The following is an 18,808-nucleotide window of genomic DNA, read 5'->3' as shown; positions in this document are numbered from 1 at the left end:
CTTTTATGAAATATTATATGTGCTCTTGTTATAAATAACCAGGAATTGAAATGTCCTTTTCTTATTCTAATTAGGATTTTATAGATAGGAAAATTAAAATATATTCATAGATGGGGGAGGCTTTGTGAGAGCATGGTGGAATGGAATCCCTGTTTACCAAGTAAGAAATCCATAGAATTCTTGAGGTAGAACAAAATGTATAGAGGTTATGACTACAGTCTGGTCACTGAGGAGGCTCTATTCCCAACTACATGCCTGTCATTTCTGCTCTCCTGTAGGAAACCAGCAATTTTTGTCCTTGGAAAACAGTTCTGATTGTTACCTAACCTCTGCAGGCATTTTAGACACCAACCTTCCTTCCTTCCTTCCTTCCCTCCTTCCTTCCTTTCTTTCTTTTCATATATAGTCAGGGTGGTTTAAAAGCAAGATTTAAAATAGTCATATTGCTCGAATTCCCAAGATCTAGAACAGTACCTGGTACACAGTAGGTATTCACTAAGTGGAATACAGAAATGAATTTTCAATAATATTGGCCTTCCTTGAGGAGTTAAAAAAAAACTACCAGTTTTCAAGAGAGAATAATAAACTATTTCAATGAACACAGGTGTCCAGTGAAACATCTGATCATGTAAACAACCATTTTTCAAAAGGAGAGACCTCCAAAGACCACCAAAAGTCATTGACAATTGCAATAGTTACCTGTAGAACTCTTGTCAACAGCAGGACTTTTAGGTTATATAAATTGCTACCATCTTGACTATCCTGCCCACAGGGAGACTAGGCTGTCTTCATTGGGGGGTTGCTGGTGCCATGTGAGAACAAGATTTACAGAAAAAAATCTATTAATCCAAAAGAAAAGGTTTGCAGAATTCACATGGCTGGGTAATTTCCTGACCTTCTTTAGTGGACATGAGGGCAATGTGGTATGGCCCTGTACCATGCAAACATCAGGCCCTCAGAAAGGATATACTGAGTGAATGAATACGTAGGTGTACATGAGTGATCAATTTGTACATGAGTGAATGCCTGAGTAAAACAACCTCTTAGTTTTGAATCCATTATGGAATAAAGCAGAGGTGTTCTGCCAATGAATATGCTGCCAATGTCTGCAGTCTACAACCATAAGACATACTTTTAATATGTAAAATATTAATATTTGTACAAACCTAGCCAAACATACACTCAAAACCTTTAAATATGCTACCATAAGCAATACACTTCTAGGGGGAAATCTATGTGCTAACAACCAGCAATAAATTTCTGAAACGTGGAACAAAATGGCAAATTCCATTCATTTCCAAAAGAGTCCTTCCATATTTCACTTCCCTTGCCCAAATTCTCATTCCTTTGAACTTCTTCAAATTTGGAGAATTTTGAGATTTTTTTGTTTTATTGCTAAATTCTAAATTCTAAAACTCTTCCTATGCTGAGTCTTGCTTATTTGGTCTCTTGGGAGAACCACTTTGTATCATGGAATATTTCTCCCTAGTCATCAACGAAACCAGTAATTATTGATTCTAACACCATGCCTGTCTTAATCCACTCAGGCTGCTATAGCAAAATACCATAGACTTGGAGGTTTATAAACAACAAAAATTTATTTCTCACAGTTCTCAAGATGGATCAGTCCAAGATCGAGGTGCCACCAGATTCAGCATCTGGAGAGGGCCCAGTTCTTGGTTCACAGCCAGTTATCTTTCTTACTGTGTTCTCACATAGTGGAAGTGTTTTTTGTTTGTTTGTTTGTTTTTTGGATTTTTTTTTGTTTGTTTCATAAGGACACTAATCACATAGCCCTTTTAGTCTAATTACTTCCCAAAGATCTCACTTCTAAATACCATCATGCTTGAAATACCTTTTAACACGTGAAGCTTGGAGAGACGTAAAGACTTAGTCTATAGCAATGCCCAACTGAACCCTCACAATAGCTGTAGATAATGTTTTGTATAATTGACTCTCTCCTGTCCTGTGTTCATTATCCCACCTTCTAGCTGAGTAAACAGTATGCAGAGAAGTAGAAGGAAAACAGCACCATAAAGAAACCAAGAATACTTATATAATTCAGAATTTGCCAGTGTGCTTTTAAATATAGTAAGTGTATAATTTTCAGACATAACTTTAAAACTGGTGATGATGGCAAGCATCTATGCTTTGATCAAGAAAAGGATGCAATTCCTGGACCCTGACTGCTATCGCCCTTCCCTTCAAGAACAGACCACTTAGTTCGCATCTCAATGTAGAATCATCTGTGTAAATTTAATTTAATGTTTTGATTAAAGTTTTATCAATATTTCCTAACACTTGAGTGGGAACCCCAAATAAAGGAGAAAATAGAAAACCTCACAATTACAGTAATCTATGTGTGTATAGATACTATGGAGCATCTTAAAATAAAAATTTTAAGGAAAAAAAAAAAAAAACACTTGTCTCCAGAGTGCAGAGTATGCCAGATTCAGTTGTAGTATTACCATAGTGGGAACTGTCAACTGCTCAGAACAGCACTGAGACTGCTAACTTCATTTTGCCAAAGAACCTGAGAAAAATTCAGGTCCAATAAGAATGATCATTGTATCAATCGAGTTGACTCTTACCTGGGAGGCCTGTCAGTTCCCTGAGAGATGTAGAGTTTCTTCTGTGACGTTTGCTGCTAATGGGCTGCATAACTAGGGTTCAGCCTGTGGCCTATAAGCAAATTGTTCCTGTAAAGCAACCTTAGAATTGACATTATCCACCCTGTCTTACATCATTAAGATCTGATAGGATTCCTTCATCCCACCTTATCATTTGTAATTGGAAAATACAGGCACACACAGTAGATTTCTTTGGTCTCAACAACTAAACAAATAAAAGAATGTGTTCAAGAGTGTGTCTGGGAGTTTCAGATAGTTTTACATTTAATTAAGGAAAAGAAAGGGAAGAAAGATCCACAAAAGTACATCTTTATTGTACTTTACAAATACTGCTGATTACTCATGAGAATAACCTTGCTAACATAATTGCCAAATGGCCGGGTCAAATTGCTTCTGACTCTTCCTTCTGACATTTCCTTAGATATTGTCACTACTGTCCCCTTTGGCAGGCACTGGCTTTCCCTGGCATAATTTTAAGATTTTCAAAAGCCTCAGAGAAACTTTGGCACCTAACACATTTAAGTAGAAATTATTTTTTTAATTTATTTATTTATTCTAATTTGTTATACATGACAGCAGAATGCATTTCAGTTCATAGTACACATACAGAACACAATGTTTCATGTCTCCGGTTGTTCACAACAATCAGTATTATAGATAGCAGGCACTTGCCTCTCAGAAATAAATCAAATTCATCGTTCATGAGAAAATACATTTTCTGTTCACAATTTGAAATTCTCTACCTCTGGTAGCTTGTTAAATTCTCTTTTCTCCTTTCCCAAACTCCTTGCTTTCTTTTCTCCTCTATATCTCCAGCATTCTTAGTTGACAAACTTTTGGCATTGTGAAATCACCTTTCTGAGTGTTTCTGACTTAATATTTCAGGGAAGGGCAGTTTAACCGTGGTGATGGTCCTTCCTGAGCCTCCAGATAAAGTTCAGGTCCTTGCTCCATTGTATTCTTGGGGAATGCAATCTTCTATGGTCACTTTAAATTGGAAATTAGATTAACAGTTCCCTGACAACAATCAAACCTCGAGATCTTATTTGAAAAACGCCACTAACGGAAGCAGCAGCCACCAGCTAGGCCTCCTTTCTGCTGCTTGCTACTGCAGGAAAGGGCTGCCAGGTCCCTCTTTCTATCCCTGTTGGAATGATTCCCCTCCTCCCTCACTTGTTAATGATGTTTCTGATCCACCAGGTTGAAGTGGGGAGACAAGAGGGGATGGCCTCAGCCATCTGTAGCCCAGGAGAGCAGATGGCTCAGGCCAAGTCTTTCATGAGTTCTTCCCAGGTCTGGAAGGGGCTTTCCAAAAGCACATTTCTTTAGGCCATGCGTTTCCTTCCAGCTGCCCACTTCCATCTCAGAGCTTGCTGTACTCCAGATCTGCTCCCCAAAGCCCTGTCTGGTGCTGTCCTAGTGCCCATTCTCCAGAGGGTCCTCTAGAACATCTAATGGCTCAGATTCATGAGTCTAGAGAAACATATATTCTTACCCTTGCTTTCAATGGATGTGTAACTAATGCCTATTGTATGCAGGGCTCATTCTCTCTCTCTTCCCCTTCTCCTCTTCCTCTTCCTCCCCTCCTCTTCTCCTTCCTCTCTTTCTTTCATTCTTTCTTCCTCTTCTCCTTCTAATCTCTCTTTTTCTCTCCTTTCTCTTCCTTTTTCTCCCTTCTCCCCTCTCAGCTCAAAAGCCACTGTGTCTCATCTTTGCACTCTTCAGGTACATGTCCCCCAAATTTGAGAGTATGATATTGATCCAACCTCTTTTATTAACCTTGAGGTAAGGAGAAAGCTCCCCATGTCCCAACCCTGGGAGTGAAGAAGATGCACAGAATTTCAAAAGTTCTCCGTGTCCACTGTGGAGGCCTTAGTTCTGGAATTGTCTAGTTGGTTTTCAGAATCCCCCTCTATGTAGTCAGCATATAGTCTAGTCTTTCCTTTGAAATACAACACCTTTTGAATCTTGGTGCCAACATGGAAACTTCCAACTTAGCACTCTGTTTAAGACAGGGAAGATTTAATTATGTTTCATGTTAAGCTACTGTCTTCTCTTTTTTTTTAATTTTTTTTTATTGATTATTTAAAGCATTACATAGCTCATGATATATCATCTTTCATACATTTGACTCAAATTGTGTTTTGAACTCCCATTTTCACCCCAAATACAGATTGCAGAATCACATATGTTACATATTCACATTTTTACATAATGTCATATTAGTGACTGTTGTATTCTGCTACCTTTCCTATCCCCTACTATCCCCCCTCCCCTCCCCTCCCCTCCCATCTTCCCTCTCTACCTCCCCTGCTGTTGTTCAATTCTCTCCCTTTTTTTCCCTCCCCCTTGCCCCTCATGACCTCTTATAATTTTATGTATCATTGAAGGTCTCCTACCATTTCCATATGCTTTCCCTTCTCTCTCCGTTTCTCTCCCCCCATTCGTCTTTGTTTACTGTAGTCTTTTCCTCATGCTCTTCCTTCCTGTTCTGTTCTTAGTTGCTCTCTTTATATCAAAGCAGACATTGGCATTTGTTTTTTAGGGCTTGGCTAGTTTCGCTTAGCATAATCTGCTCTAATGCCATCCATTTCCCTGCAAATTCTATGATTTTGTCATTTCTTAGTGCTGCATAATACTCCATTGTGTATAGATGACACATTTTTTTTATCCATTCATCCATTGAGGGGCATCTAGGTTGGTTCCACAGTCTAGCTATTGTGAATTGTGCCGCTATAATCATTGATGCAGCCGTATCCCTATAGTGCGCTCTTTTAAGGTCCTCAGGGAATAGTCCGAGAAGTGCGATAGCTGGGTCAAATGGTGGATCCATTCCCAGCTTTCCCAGGAATCTCCATACTGCTTTCCAAATTGGCCTCACCATTTTGCAGCCCCACCAGCAGTGTACAAGTGTACCCTTTTCCCCACATCCCCGCCAACACTTATTGTTGTTTGACTTCATAATGGCTGCCAATCTTACTGGAGTGAGATGGTATCAACCACCCTAAGATACCATCTCACTCCAGTAAGATTGGCAGCCATTATGATGTCTTCTCTTTTTAACAATAAACTCTTTCCATGGTGATATAACCTTCAAAAGAGCTTTTGCAACTTTGTGCAAATGCCCATACAAGCATGTAAGCAGAATAAGTTATGAATGAACATTTGTTGAACACCTATTTGATTGGCAAAGTCCAGTGTTGAGGGCTTCACATGCATTATCATATTTAGTATTCACCATATCTCAAGCAGTGAACATCATTATTCCCATTTTACAGATGAGAATACTAAAAATCTAAAGATAAAGTAATTCACCAGCAATCTCCACTAGTTCATAGGAAAGCTGAGCTTAAACACAGTCTGTAGGCAATTTGTTTCCTCTATTAAGGAGAATTACCTTTAAAGGCTTTAAGAAGCTTTTAGGGAAAAGGAGGGGTTGTTTTTATTGTTCTTATTGCTGTTTTTATAATATCAGTTTTCATGCAAATTATTCTTTACATAATGTGAAAGAAAAATGCTATTTTAAAGATCCTGACACCTCCAATTCTTTGCTTTTGTCTGTGAGTGTGTTTTTAAAGTTGGAACCAAACAACAGAACACCTGGTGGGGATTCTAATTCTAGTTGACATGGAAAACATCAAGTAGGTGGGTATTCCCAGGGGTAGAGTACCTATATACACCCACAATAAAAGCATTAAAATGTACACCTGAAAATGTTCTTTCTCACAGTTACTTATTAAAAATGTGTGCCCTCTATTGCTTGCAAGGTGGTTTAAGATAATTCAACTCATGTCCTGGCCTTATGATGCCACCCTTAGGCCCATAGCCATTCTCTATTCCCATGCCCATTGGAGATATTCTTAATCATCTTGACATTCTTTCTTCTGGCATTGGAACTTCCAGAGTTTTAGGAAGCCAAAGCCAACTGATTGTCACAGCCTGCAAAATTAAAACAACTTTTTTAATGCCTTTTTTTAAATGATTTTTCCCTTTGGTTTAATGTCCTTCTGTAATTGGAGGCTTTCATCTGCTTATCTTCATGCCTTTACCACTCTGATTCAGATTCTCCACCAGAAACCCTCTCAACATTTGGACTTCTCTTGGTCTTCATATTGGACATGGCCAAATGCAAGAAGGCATTAGATGGCATCTTGGAAATTAAATTTTGTTTGTGAAATAATGGTATTCCCCTACCCTCCTCAGAATCAATATCCTAATCAGGGTTGCCAAAATAATTCCAAGCATGTTTAATCTTAAATCTGGGAGCACAATGAACCTAGAATGAATGCATCATTTAAGAAGATAAAATCATCCCTTGGAGGAAGAAAGTGAACAGCTGAAGCCAGAGGAGAAAAAAAGAAGAAAGTGATTGGCTGCTTCCACTAGGTGGTTGCTCCCCACCAGCTCCCTGCCTCTCAAATGCTTTAAGCTCCTTATTTAAGTATGGACAAAGTAATGGTAGTGTTAACAAAAGCCTCTTGACCAAAAAGTGCTGAGGTTACACAAATATTTGGAAAGGAACTGTCTCTGCTGATGCATTGAAAGCCCTGAGAAAGCCACTGATTTTACAACATTGACGGGTTTCCTGTTCTTAAAGACATGGACAACAAAATTACATGTCAATTTGACATCTGCAATCACATTCTTGTAGCAGAGTTTAACAACATATCATAGATGGTAACAACACATGGCCCATCAGATGACTTGTCCGACTGCCTGCACTTCTGTGACACTACTCTCAGACTGTTGCAGATGACACCCACATAGTAGCGGTGAATGCATTCAGAGAATTTAACAACCAGGCAGAGGTGGATCAGGGCATTTCGATAACCTGAGGACCCAAAAGAGCTATATGACCCTAAACTGCAAGCACTTGCTATAATCACAAAATAACCTTTATGATCCTTTCTATTATAATTGCTGCTGAATAAATTTTAGTTCCAATTGGGTGTAAGATACCCATAAATACCCATGGAAATAGGAATCTTTAAAATATGGATGCTAATGAAACACTAATCACCTGGCTTTTCTTGAATCATGTGAAATTGTGGTTTATACTATTAACACATCTAAGGAAAAGGACAGGTAGACATGAACAGCAACAACCAAATAAGTCTCCCGTCACAGAAGCTGGAACTCTTTCAGGTCACATATTATCGTTCTAATATCAGTATGGGTCTCAGTCTGGTTAAAGTATTCATCAGAGATGAATTATTACTGGTAGAGAGTCAGGGCAATGACACAGAAGATCATTGCAAACGATGCCTGAGCTATTTGCTGTGGGATTGATGGGGCAATAACTTTACTCAAAAATTTCTAATGTTGCCAGCTCGGCATAGGGTAGGCTGTGCTTTTTGAATTGAAGTGGAAGTCAATGAATGAAGCATCCTCCATGCTGAGGATTCATGGGGGCATTTTGCTTCACACTTGGATGACTTCAATAGCATTCCAGCAACTGGTCTTGTGGTCTGTAGTCTCTCACCACTTTAGTCATTCTATCCATACTGCCACATTCATACCAGAATATCTCCATTTCTGCACTCTTTCCCAACTGCATCAAAGCACATGCATCATAACCCCTTGGCTGGATGGAGTTTGACACATGCTGGCCTGTTGCCTCCTCTGGCCTCCAAACTGGAGAGCTCACCATCCTCCCTATCTCTCATCTCTAGATTAGTCTTGCCTCTTTACCCAATCCCATCCAGCCTCCCTATCTTCTGTGAGTCTTCCTAAACCATCCCCACCTTTCTTCCTCTGAAGTTACTTGTTTATCCTCAATATTCTTCTGCGTACCTGCTATATAGGTATAGAAATTTTCATCAGATAGTCCCTGTCCACTCATTTAATATTTTTCATTTCTCCCCTTGAATTGGTAGAATCTTTGCTTTCAATGTCTTATTACCCTTACCCTGTACCAACTGCATCTCCTTGGCATCCCCCATGGCATATGATGCAATGCTTACAGAAAGGAGGGTCTATAGGAACCCAGCTGCTCCACCAGAATCCTCAGTGTTATAGGAGAGCATGAACTAGTTTTGAGTATTGAATGACTTGAACATGAGTCATAGCCAGTCACCTTATTTGTTCAGCAGCATGACCTCCATCAGGACTTCTTCTAGCAGTAAATTCTGAGCTTTGGGGATCTGAGTAGTCAGACTCCCCTAAAACCTAGTTTTCAGATAACAAGTGTCTCAAAAGTATCCTCTTTCTACCTTTGCCCTCAAACAAGACATCACCTATCCACTTGTCAAACCTGTTTTAATTTCCTGATTTAGTTGAAATATGCAATTACATCCACTAAATCCCAAAAAGCCTAACTTTATTTTTTCCACATCTTTTATTGGTGCATTATAGTTGTACACAATGATGGAATTTGTTGTTACACATTCATACATACACAAAATATAACACAATTTGGCCAATGTCAACTCCTCAGCCCTTCCTCCTCCTTCTTCTCCTCTCATCTTTTGGTCCCTTTTCTCTGCTGATCTGCCTTGATTTTCATGTGATCACCCCTAAATTTTCTTTTTCTTTTTTCTCTCTATCTTCTTCATTTGAGAGAAAACATATGAACTTTGACCTTCTGAGTTTGACTTATTTCACTTCTAGTTCCATCTGTTTTCCTGCAAATGACATAATTTCATTTTTTATGGCTGAGTAAAATACCATTGTGTGTGTGTGTGTGTGTGTGTGTGTGTGTGTCATATTTTCCTTATCCATTCATCCATTGATGAACACCTAGGCTGGTTCCATAGTATGGCTACTATGAATTGTGCTGTATGAACATGGGTATGCATGTTTCACTGTAGTATGACTTTAATTCTTTAGGATAAATACTGAGGAATGGCACAGCTGAGTCATATGGTGGTTCCATGCCTGGTCTTTTGAAAAACCTCTATATTGATTTCCATAGTGGTTGTACTAATTTAGAGTCCCACCAACAGTGTAAAAGTATTCCTTTTTCTCTATATCCTATCTAGCATTTATTGTTATTTGTATTCTTGATGGCTGCCATTCTGAGTGGTGTAAGATGAAATCTCAGTATAGTTTTGATTTGTATTTTCCTAATTGATAATGATGTTGAACATTTTTTCATATATTTGTTGGCTATTTGTGTTTCTTCTTTTGAGAAGTGTCTGTTTAATTCATTTGCCCATTTATTTAATTGGGTTATTTGATTTTGGGGAGTAAAGTTTTTTATCTCTTTATATATTCTAGATATTAATCCTCTGTCACAAGAGTAACTAACAAGGATTTTCTCCCATTCTTTGGGTTCTTTCTTCACATTCCTAATTATTTCCTTTGCATTGCAGAAAACTTTTTAATTCGGTGTCATTCCATTTATTAACTCTTGCCAAAAAGACTAGTTTAAAATACAACCTCTACTAGTAAAACAGACTTTTTATGAATATGGAATCTCAGACCTTTGCCACCTGGGCACCTCTCAACTCTTTGTTGCAATCCTTGTGAAATCAAAGTCCATAGAGGAATTCTGATCAGATATGTAGAGAGGTTAACAGGAATCAGAGCCAGCCTAAGCAAAATAGACTCATCAGGACATTTTTAGACAATCCAGTGTGTGATCATCTCTACCCTTCAATGAAAGAAAGCAAATTAAAACCGGCATATTGTGATACAATAGAGAATGTGACAAAACTCCCCACAATGCACTGCCAAGTTTTTGGCATGCTGACATGGTGATCCTAACATCCCTGAAATGGGGAGAAAAATGATAAATGCATAACTTCAACAAGGTTTCCTGACTCTCAAACTTCCTGCCCCTGCCCTTCACCTCACAGGCAAACTCCCTTTATTAAAGGGCTCCTTCAGTCAGGCCATTACAGATTCCTCTGGCTCTGACACTACTGTTGTCCCATCCTTGATACATGATGCTAACGCCTAGGAAAAAAAGAGAGGAGAGGTGGAAAGGACATAAGTGGCACATGTTTTAGTGATGTCGAAGCTCAGGGTTGGGAAGTGAGGCTGTACTTAGAGGAGAGGCTGGTAAGTCGTTTGCATTTGCCTTTCTGCCTCTCCTTTCACCCAGAAAGCGCATCTCGTTACCACGGAGGCAGCACAGACTCCTGTCAATCATCCCAGGGCAGAATGCTTCTCTTTTCATCACAGTGTGTTCTGTAACTGTCATGTGCTCTGCCTCACTCTGAGGCATTCTCTCGGGCTACTTACTCCCACAGACTCCTAAACACACTGACATCCTGCCTAAAATAGAACCCACCGACCCTGCCTCATAAATGCATCCAGCATTCACAGGCTTTCAGCTGAGGCCAATCAGATGGAGCAGGTCTGAGAAGGCCTAAAACACTGGGTACAGCCAGAGTGGGTACATGCATGGAAAGGGGAGTTATCCAAAGTAGCTTGGGACAGGAGGTTGGTTCCCCAGGCCTTTCTTACATCACCTGTGGGGGTCACAGGAATTAATCTTTGAATCCTGGGAAGCTTAATGCAAGACCACTCATCAATAAAGTACTTATGTGCTGTGATTATTGATGTGGACTACTCCTGACCTTGCTTGCAGTGGGGTCGTGTTTGTGGCTGATGCTGCTGTATGGACATGGAAGCTTTGCTGGGGGAGACTGCAGGCCTGGAAACTCCCTTAGGGATGACTGAACCATCTTGGAGTAATTACTGGAGCTTTATCAGTGTCCATTGACAACTGCTATTGATACTTGATATTCGTACAGCTCCTCCATTAGAACCATCCCTCAGGGGCTTCTGTAGTGGAAGCAATGGCCAGGTGAGGAGGGGGCTTTCTCTGGCATGACCTATCCTCCAATAATGTGGTCTTGCGGTTCTGGTTCTCCTGTGGTTCTGGGTTGCATTTGGAGATCCAGTGGTAGCTGAGTCTAAAAACTATTCATTGAGGAGTTGTTTACTGAGAAACTACCTTCAAAGCCCTGTGCAGGTGCTATGGGGTAGGAAACAGTATTACTTATAAACCCAGTCCACAAGCAGGTTATCACCTAGAGAGAAATTGCAATCAGGATGTGAACACTGTCGCAAAGCTGATATCTCCAGGTGATGGGGGACCCAAGAAGCAAAGGGCAAAGCAATTATTTGGGGGCCAGCCACACCCAGATTCCAGTTCCACCTGTCACTTACAAACTCCATTAAGTGACTTTGTGGAGTTCCTTTTCCTCCCTATACCTCTATGTCTTATCTATGAAGTAAAGGCATAACCAATACCCACTTCATAGAATTGTCAGAAGAATACAGAATGAAATGAAATCATACATGTGAACGCACTCTCTGAGGCATTATTATGATTATGTCTTGGTGACCCACAGGCCAGGTCACCATGCGTCACAATTGAGAAGCAATCTTTGACAATGACCCACAAAACAGAACTGCCTAACCATCCTGCATACGATATGTGCAGGGAAAAAAAAAAAAAAACCATCTGCATAACAAGCCCCCAAGACTGCCCTTAGAAAAGTCCACCATATTTGGAAACACATCATAGTTTGGTTTTTACAGATTAAACCTCTTCTTAACAATGTATGGGTAAGGTCTTTATTTCTGTGGACACATTGGACATTTACTGCTCCCTTCCGTGGTGCCTTCCTTCTTTCCACAGCAATTGGATCCAGCAGGCCCTTCCCAAAGTCAGTCCCCTTTATTTACTGCCTGAAGCCACAGGCAGATGCAAAGGAAAACCTGTTCCGTCATCTTCACAGAGGCCCAAATCGCCAACCTTTAGCTCCTCTTCTTGTTTAAAATGCATCATTTAAAATGCATGTTTTTTTCTGATTTCACCCCCTCAGCATCCCTTCATCTCTAAGAATTTCAAACATTTATTTATGATCTTGATTTTCTCAAGTCTTCAAAGAGCTTAGGTCTATTGACAAATGTGACATGGCTGGTAGGTGGCATAGCCGGGAGGGCAATCTTGTTCGCCTGTCTCCAGAGCCTGAGCTCTCCACCACCATGAGCACCAGGATGCCTGAAGCCCCACATCCTGCTGGCAGGAAGTAGACCCCAACATTGGGGGGGGGGCGCAGAGGAAAGGATGTCGGGAGCAGCCTGTGGAAGGGGAGCCCCAGAGGTCAGGACAAGTGGGGCCCTTGTGGGGAAGAGATGTAGTCCTCCAGGGGGCCAGGGCTTTGACTGCTGGAAACCATCCTCTTCCTGGTTCTGAGAGAAAGCCGATGTCTGTACTGTCCTGGAAGAAATTGCATGTTTATGCATTTATCATTGCTTTGATCTTAATTTTAAATGAGATACATTTCCCTTCCTGTGGTGAATGCAGTCTATGTGGAATTATCTCTTCTTTAAATACTCATTCCCTGCTACTTTTTTTTTCACAACTCCATACCCTTCTGACCAACTCCTGGAAACCATCTTACAAGGCCCAAGGTACCATGTGGTCTTTGGTTGTATGTGCAGACCCTAAACTGAGCCAAGCTCCTTACATGTAGGCTTATTTTTTACAGATTATTGGGACCATTCCACTGATGCCTAATCCAGGGCCATCAAGCCAAGCAGCAAGTGGCACTCAGGGCCTTCAAGTGCAGCCTATCACCCCCCAGCTCCTGACAAATGCCCAGGGCCAGATCATCGCCACAGTCATCGGGAACCAGATCCTGCCTGTGATCAACACCCAGGGCATCACGCTCTCCCCAATAAAACCAGGCCAGCAGGTAAAGTTCCCACACCAAACTTGCCATCCCTACCAGACACTTCTCTTTACCTCCCTTCTCTGTTTTGGTCTCAATGAAAAGTAATTCTTGCATTACTAAATATTTAACCTCACTAACCCTAACATACCAATACTTACAAAGTAACACACAACTTTATTTCTCACTCTTAGAATGTAGTAAATAACTAAATTGCTCTCTAATATAAAAATGGGAATATATAAATTATAAACAGACAGTGGCCTAAAAATCTACTGAGATGTGTTTTATTCATCTATATCTAATTTTCAGACATTCTTAAATGAAGTAAAAAAGAAACCAAGAGTGTTCACACTTTAACTGGAAATGAATAAAATTAAACACCAAGAGCACCCAAGTTGATGCTGGGATTACTGCCTTCAAATGAGGGAATGAAAAGTAGGAAGTTGTGTTTGGTTGACTTTACTAAAACCATGATGAATCGGTTCATATTGTCATTAAATATCAATTGAGCACTGCCTGTGTATTTATGCTAGAGGCTGGGCATACAGCATTGAAGAAGATAAACACAGTTCCTGGCCTCATGGAGTTCCTGGCTAATTGGTTCTACTAAGAAACATTTTTTTTAATAACCTACTATATAGTAGTAGGCCCCTGCTAAATTCTAAGAAACAGAGACCCCCCCAAAAAAAAATGATTTCTGCTATTAAGGAACTCATGATTTTGTAGAGGACACACACACACACACACACACACATACTTTATTGTGCAACAAAGCAGAGAATAACCTATAACAGGTCAGTTATGACCACAGAGATGGTAGTGACCAACTTAGACCACAGAGTTTTAAGTCCTCCCAGAGAAAATTATTTGGGAACCACTGAGCAAGAGTTAACCAGGCAAATGAAGGGTTAACAGCATTCCAGGCAGAGAGAGTAGCAGGCACAAAGGCAGGGCAAGAGGGCAGGATGTTGAGAAGCAGGAGGAAGGTTCAGGTGATTGGAGCATAGGGACAGTCCTGGATGGGCTTTGTCCTCTGGGTGATCCTGAACATGTTACATGTCCTCTTGGTGGCCCAGTTTCCTTGTCTGTGAGATGGAGATATACCAGCACCTACCTCACAGGGTACTTATGAAGGTGAAATGGTTCACATATATGAAGGGGTTAGAATAATACCTGGCTAGAGCAAGCACTAATTTAGTTGTGATGTTGGTGATGACTGTGAACATAAGGTTTACCCTGCAGTCTTAGGACTCTATAACAGACATTGAAAAGGGAAATTGGAATGCTCAGCTTTATTTTCTTTTCCAGGAAAAGAACTCTGATAGCATTATGAAGGTTAAAGTGATGAAACTTCTATTGTAAACAAGCCCTTGAGGAGATGATAGTTAAAACACAAGCAAGAATTATTGAGAGTGGGTACTAGACAGCTGAAAATAAGTCTGGGATCATACAAGAGCTCAGGACAGAAGATCCAGATCCAAGAGTCATGAGTACATTTGTTGTAGTTGAAAATAAATGAAACATCAGAGAAAGCATGAGGAGCAAGGGAAGGAGGGCAGAGCCATACATCATCTTAGGAACACCAGCTCTTAAGGGATAGAAGAAAAAGGAGGAGAGAAGCTATGGTACAATAAGTCGGAGAGGATCCTGGAGCACTGTGATCTAGCATGCTAGAATTTCAAAAAAGTAGCACATGGACAAGTATTAAGTTTCCTGCATAGCAGGAAACAGGTGCAGCAAGAAAAAAGAACAATCACTCTTTCTCTATTGTATTGTTTTAAAGTGTGGGTCTTCTCTATTTTAAATACTTGAAACAAGTAGTCTGTTTAATGGGCAAGTCAAGAAATAAGAGAAGGGCAAGGCTAAGACCCAAATATAAAATTGGAGTGTACACTATCAAAAGAAAGATGGCAGAAGGGAATGTTGGACACCAGCCGAAAGTGCGTGGCCAAGCAGATGCCTTTATGTGTTGTTGGGAAACTGAATAATACAAAGCAGTTGGCAAGGAAGTAAATTACAAAGGAAAGGGAGGGTGAACACAACAATATCATAATTCAACTACAACAATATAGAAAAATCCTCCCAGAGTCCCCAGCCATTGTCACCATTTGGCTTCTGATCTAACTACAAAAAGAGTCCATTCTTGGCGGCACTCAGAGGCTATGAAAGGAAAATACATTTGCTTGTTCAATTAATATTTAAAATCCTGTTTAATAAAAATATTTATGGACTGCCTACCATGTGTCAGTCACTGAACCAGGAAGTTCAGCTATGTCGGTGAGCAAGGCAAAAGGAGTCTGTCCCTCAGGGAGTTTAACAGTCTAGCAAGGGAGATGCACATTCATTAAAGACTTATAGAAATACCTACCTAAGGTCTGCAGCTAGTGTCATGAGGATATCAACACGGGAAAAACAGAGTCAGGTCTGAGTACACTTCCTAGACACAGCCTCTAGGTTAGGGCTACAGCAGTCCCAGGCACCACCTCTTCCTCCTTCCCTAGATCCCATGCAGTAAAGCAGTCCCTACCAAGCTGCCATTAAGAACTTTCCCTCCCGGTGTCTCTCAGATGACTAATTTCTTTGACAATCTACAAAGGTCCATTTGATTTTCTACCTTCTACTTGTTCCCCAAGTAAGGCCAGATTCTCTATCTTTCATGGTCTTTTAAGCCTAGTTCTACCTCATCCAAATATGTTCATAATTATCTGTAGGAATAAAAATGAGGAGATCTGCCTCTTTTCATACAGTATGCTAAAAGTTATTTCTGTCAGCAAAGCCAAGTTGTAAATTGCCAAAAAGGTGATGAATTAGTTAGAAATCATTAACATTTAATATAAAATAGCTCTCACTCTCACCTTGAATTTCAAAGGTGGCTGTGTGGGTGATAGACTACTGCTGTTACATAAAATTTCAGCTCCATATTTGAGGCATTATGATTTTTTGCTCTAGGAGAAGGGCCTAAACAAGAAATGGTGCCACTCTTCACTCCTTGCCCACAGTAGCCATCAGTAACCCAAGTCCACTGTTTCTCTCATGAGCCCAGACACACCTCCAGGGCCTTCTCACACTGTACCTATGAGCCCTTAGAATGAAAACTTGTCACTCTGGAGGGAACCAATGATCCTCTGTAGGTCTAACTACCACCTTTACCTGTCCTCTTCACTGCAGTATCAGAAATTTCGCAACTGGGGGGAAAAAAAAACCAGCCACCTTCTTGTGGATATACCTTGCAAATCCAATTTGAATCAGCCACAATGTCTAAACAGTGGATTCCCTCTCATGTATGTGCATGCCGCTCTCATATATGTGCATGCACAGCGAGAGAACACATGAGCATAGCTGAAAAGAGAGATTTGGGAAACACCTTCAATTCCCAAGTCACAGCAGGCACCAAGAGGTCTCTTGTTCTAATTAAATCAGAGGGCTAACCTAGTCCCAATACAACCGAGGAACCAATGGTAAATCTGATCAGAGATATCAGGGAGATGATGAAAATAATGAATGGCTTCATTTCTTGTCATCGGCTCTGGTTGAAACGCTTTAGAACATAAGAAAAGTTAATGAGTTGGATGAATCAACAGATATGCAAGTCTGAGTTCAAGACTGTGAGTCAAAGGATCATAAAATTCCCAGAGTCAAAAAGTTAAAGGCTCAGAACCAGACATATAAGGATATATATTTCAATTTTTTCCTTTAAGTTTTACCCTTTAACTTGAAGAAATATCATACAAACTCTTTAAAAGAAAGGATTTCTATCATCCAGTGGAGAAGTTTCTCAATTTATTTTTTCAAGTGATTTATGACAAATCTCACAGAGCATAGTACTGACAGTAAAATAAGTCATAAATTATAGGAGCAGAGAGTCCCCTAACCCATACTCAGAAGGAAGTCCACTTTCACAGAGTGAATCATAGAACTGAAAGACCAATCGACCTGAAAGAATTCATTTTAATTTTAAAAAATAATAATTGCATCCTTAATTTATTTTACATCTGCTTATCGTTAACTAAAGGGGCCTGAATAAAATCTAAGAATGGAGAATCTATCACTATTGATGTTTTATCTCTCTGGTGATAGACAAAGAAAAACCTGCAGTTATTGTCTGAAATACAAACAGTATTAAAAAAAATACATTAGAATCCAGAATCCCCAGATGAATATAGCTTCCACAGTGTCACATCAGAGATGCTTGGTGAACAACACAAGAAGACAAAAACCAGAAAAGGATTAGGTGGAAAAAGAATAAAAATCTATGCACATACAAAAATTACTTAATATGAAAATATTTAGTGGAGCTCAAAAGTAACCTTTTATTCTACATTCTTGACGCTTATGACAACAGACCTAAAGAAAGAGAATGGCTTCCAGTTCCCTGGCTTATTTTCCCCCTGATTGTCCTCTGACTGTGAACTAATAGTTTCTTCATAAGTCATACAGACCCCCATTTTTTGTGCATATTTCTTCTTCCTTTGAATAAATACAAAAGTTAAGGGGAGATTTTAGGATCATGAAGAGGTAAAAATATTTGAAAGAAAAATATAAGTTGGAAAATCATAGCATTGAAATTTACTTTTCAAAAATTAAATACCATAGCTATAATTCTTAGAAATCACCATCCATGAAGACCTTCAATTTTTCTTCAAAAAGTAATCTTGGTGTTCATAGAAAGCCAATGGAAAGTGGCTTGTTTAAATTAATTCTCTTAAAATGCTGTGATTATCCAAATCCATCATTTTGTTTCCAAGTAAATGCAAAAATGTACTCATCTGTCAGTTTTTAAAAATCAGCCTCCTTCCCCAGTCCTGGTTTAAGTTACTGTCTCCCAATTTTTTTCTTGGAGCCACCCACAGAAGACATAAATGAGGCATTTCCATCCACAAGTGATCTAATATGGTACAGGGTTTCCCTTCTTAGTGATCCCAAAACAAAGCAGCCTTTTGACCCTCCTGCCAAGTATTTCAGCCTCTCACCTCTTTGGTTTCATCTTTTGAGTTTCAAGTTCAGCTGACAATGGCTCATGCTGTCTCCTTATTCTGTGCCCCAAGAATGTCCTCTCACCTTCCCTGACTGGCAAAATCCTGATCATTCATCCTTTGAGATCTGGATCCACTGTCAGGAATCTCTCCTCTGGGCAGCTTCCCTGTGTTTCTCCCTTCTCCCTGCTTTCCTTCATGCTCCATTCAACAGACTGTACCATCATTCAAAGTCTACATCTAAAAGGTGGAGACCAGTCAATTATGTTTCATTTAATTGCTTCTGAATTGTCACATTTCACTGTCTAGGGGACCAACATCCTGGAGCCATGCTTCCAGAGACACACAGCCCAGGCACTCTGTATCTTTCCACTGTCTTCTGTCATTTGCCAGTGTGTCCCAGATTAGTGCTTGCAGGAGAGATTTGGAAGAACTTCCATGCAGTACTGTCTTCTCTGCCTCTTTCTCATACTTCATCCCCTTCCTCTTTCCACACACTTCTGCTTCATTATCTCAGCTGCCTTTAATCCCTAATGTTCTGCTCTGCACTAGAACCTAACTTCCATTC

At 40.1% G+C, this 18,808-nt stretch overlaps 1 protein-coding gene across 1 annotated transcript in view; it reads left to right on the top strand.

Moving 5' to 3' along the window:
* Positions 1 to 18,808, top strand: part of POU6F2 (POU class 6 homeobox 2) — a gene marked incomplete at both ends in the record, with an annotated part of 468,142 nt that overhangs the window by 427,966 nt on the left and 21,368 nt on the right. The window contains one exon of the mRNA XM_081286471.1: positions 13,082 to 13,288. Coding sequence (XP_081142597.1) covers positions 13,082 to 13,288 — 207 coding nt within the window. The remainder of the gene's footprint in view (positions 1 to 13,081; positions 13,289 to 18,808) is intronic.

This window comes from Spermophilus citellus (assembly GCF_964194105.1).
Source record: "Spermophilus citellus genome assembly, chromosome: 3".
NCBI lineage: Eukaryota > Metazoa > Chordata > Mammalia > Rodentia > Sciuridae > Spermophilus > Spermophilus citellus.
The sequence above is the reverse complement of the archived record's forward strand: the minus strand, read 5'-3'. Positions and strand labels throughout refer to the sequence as shown.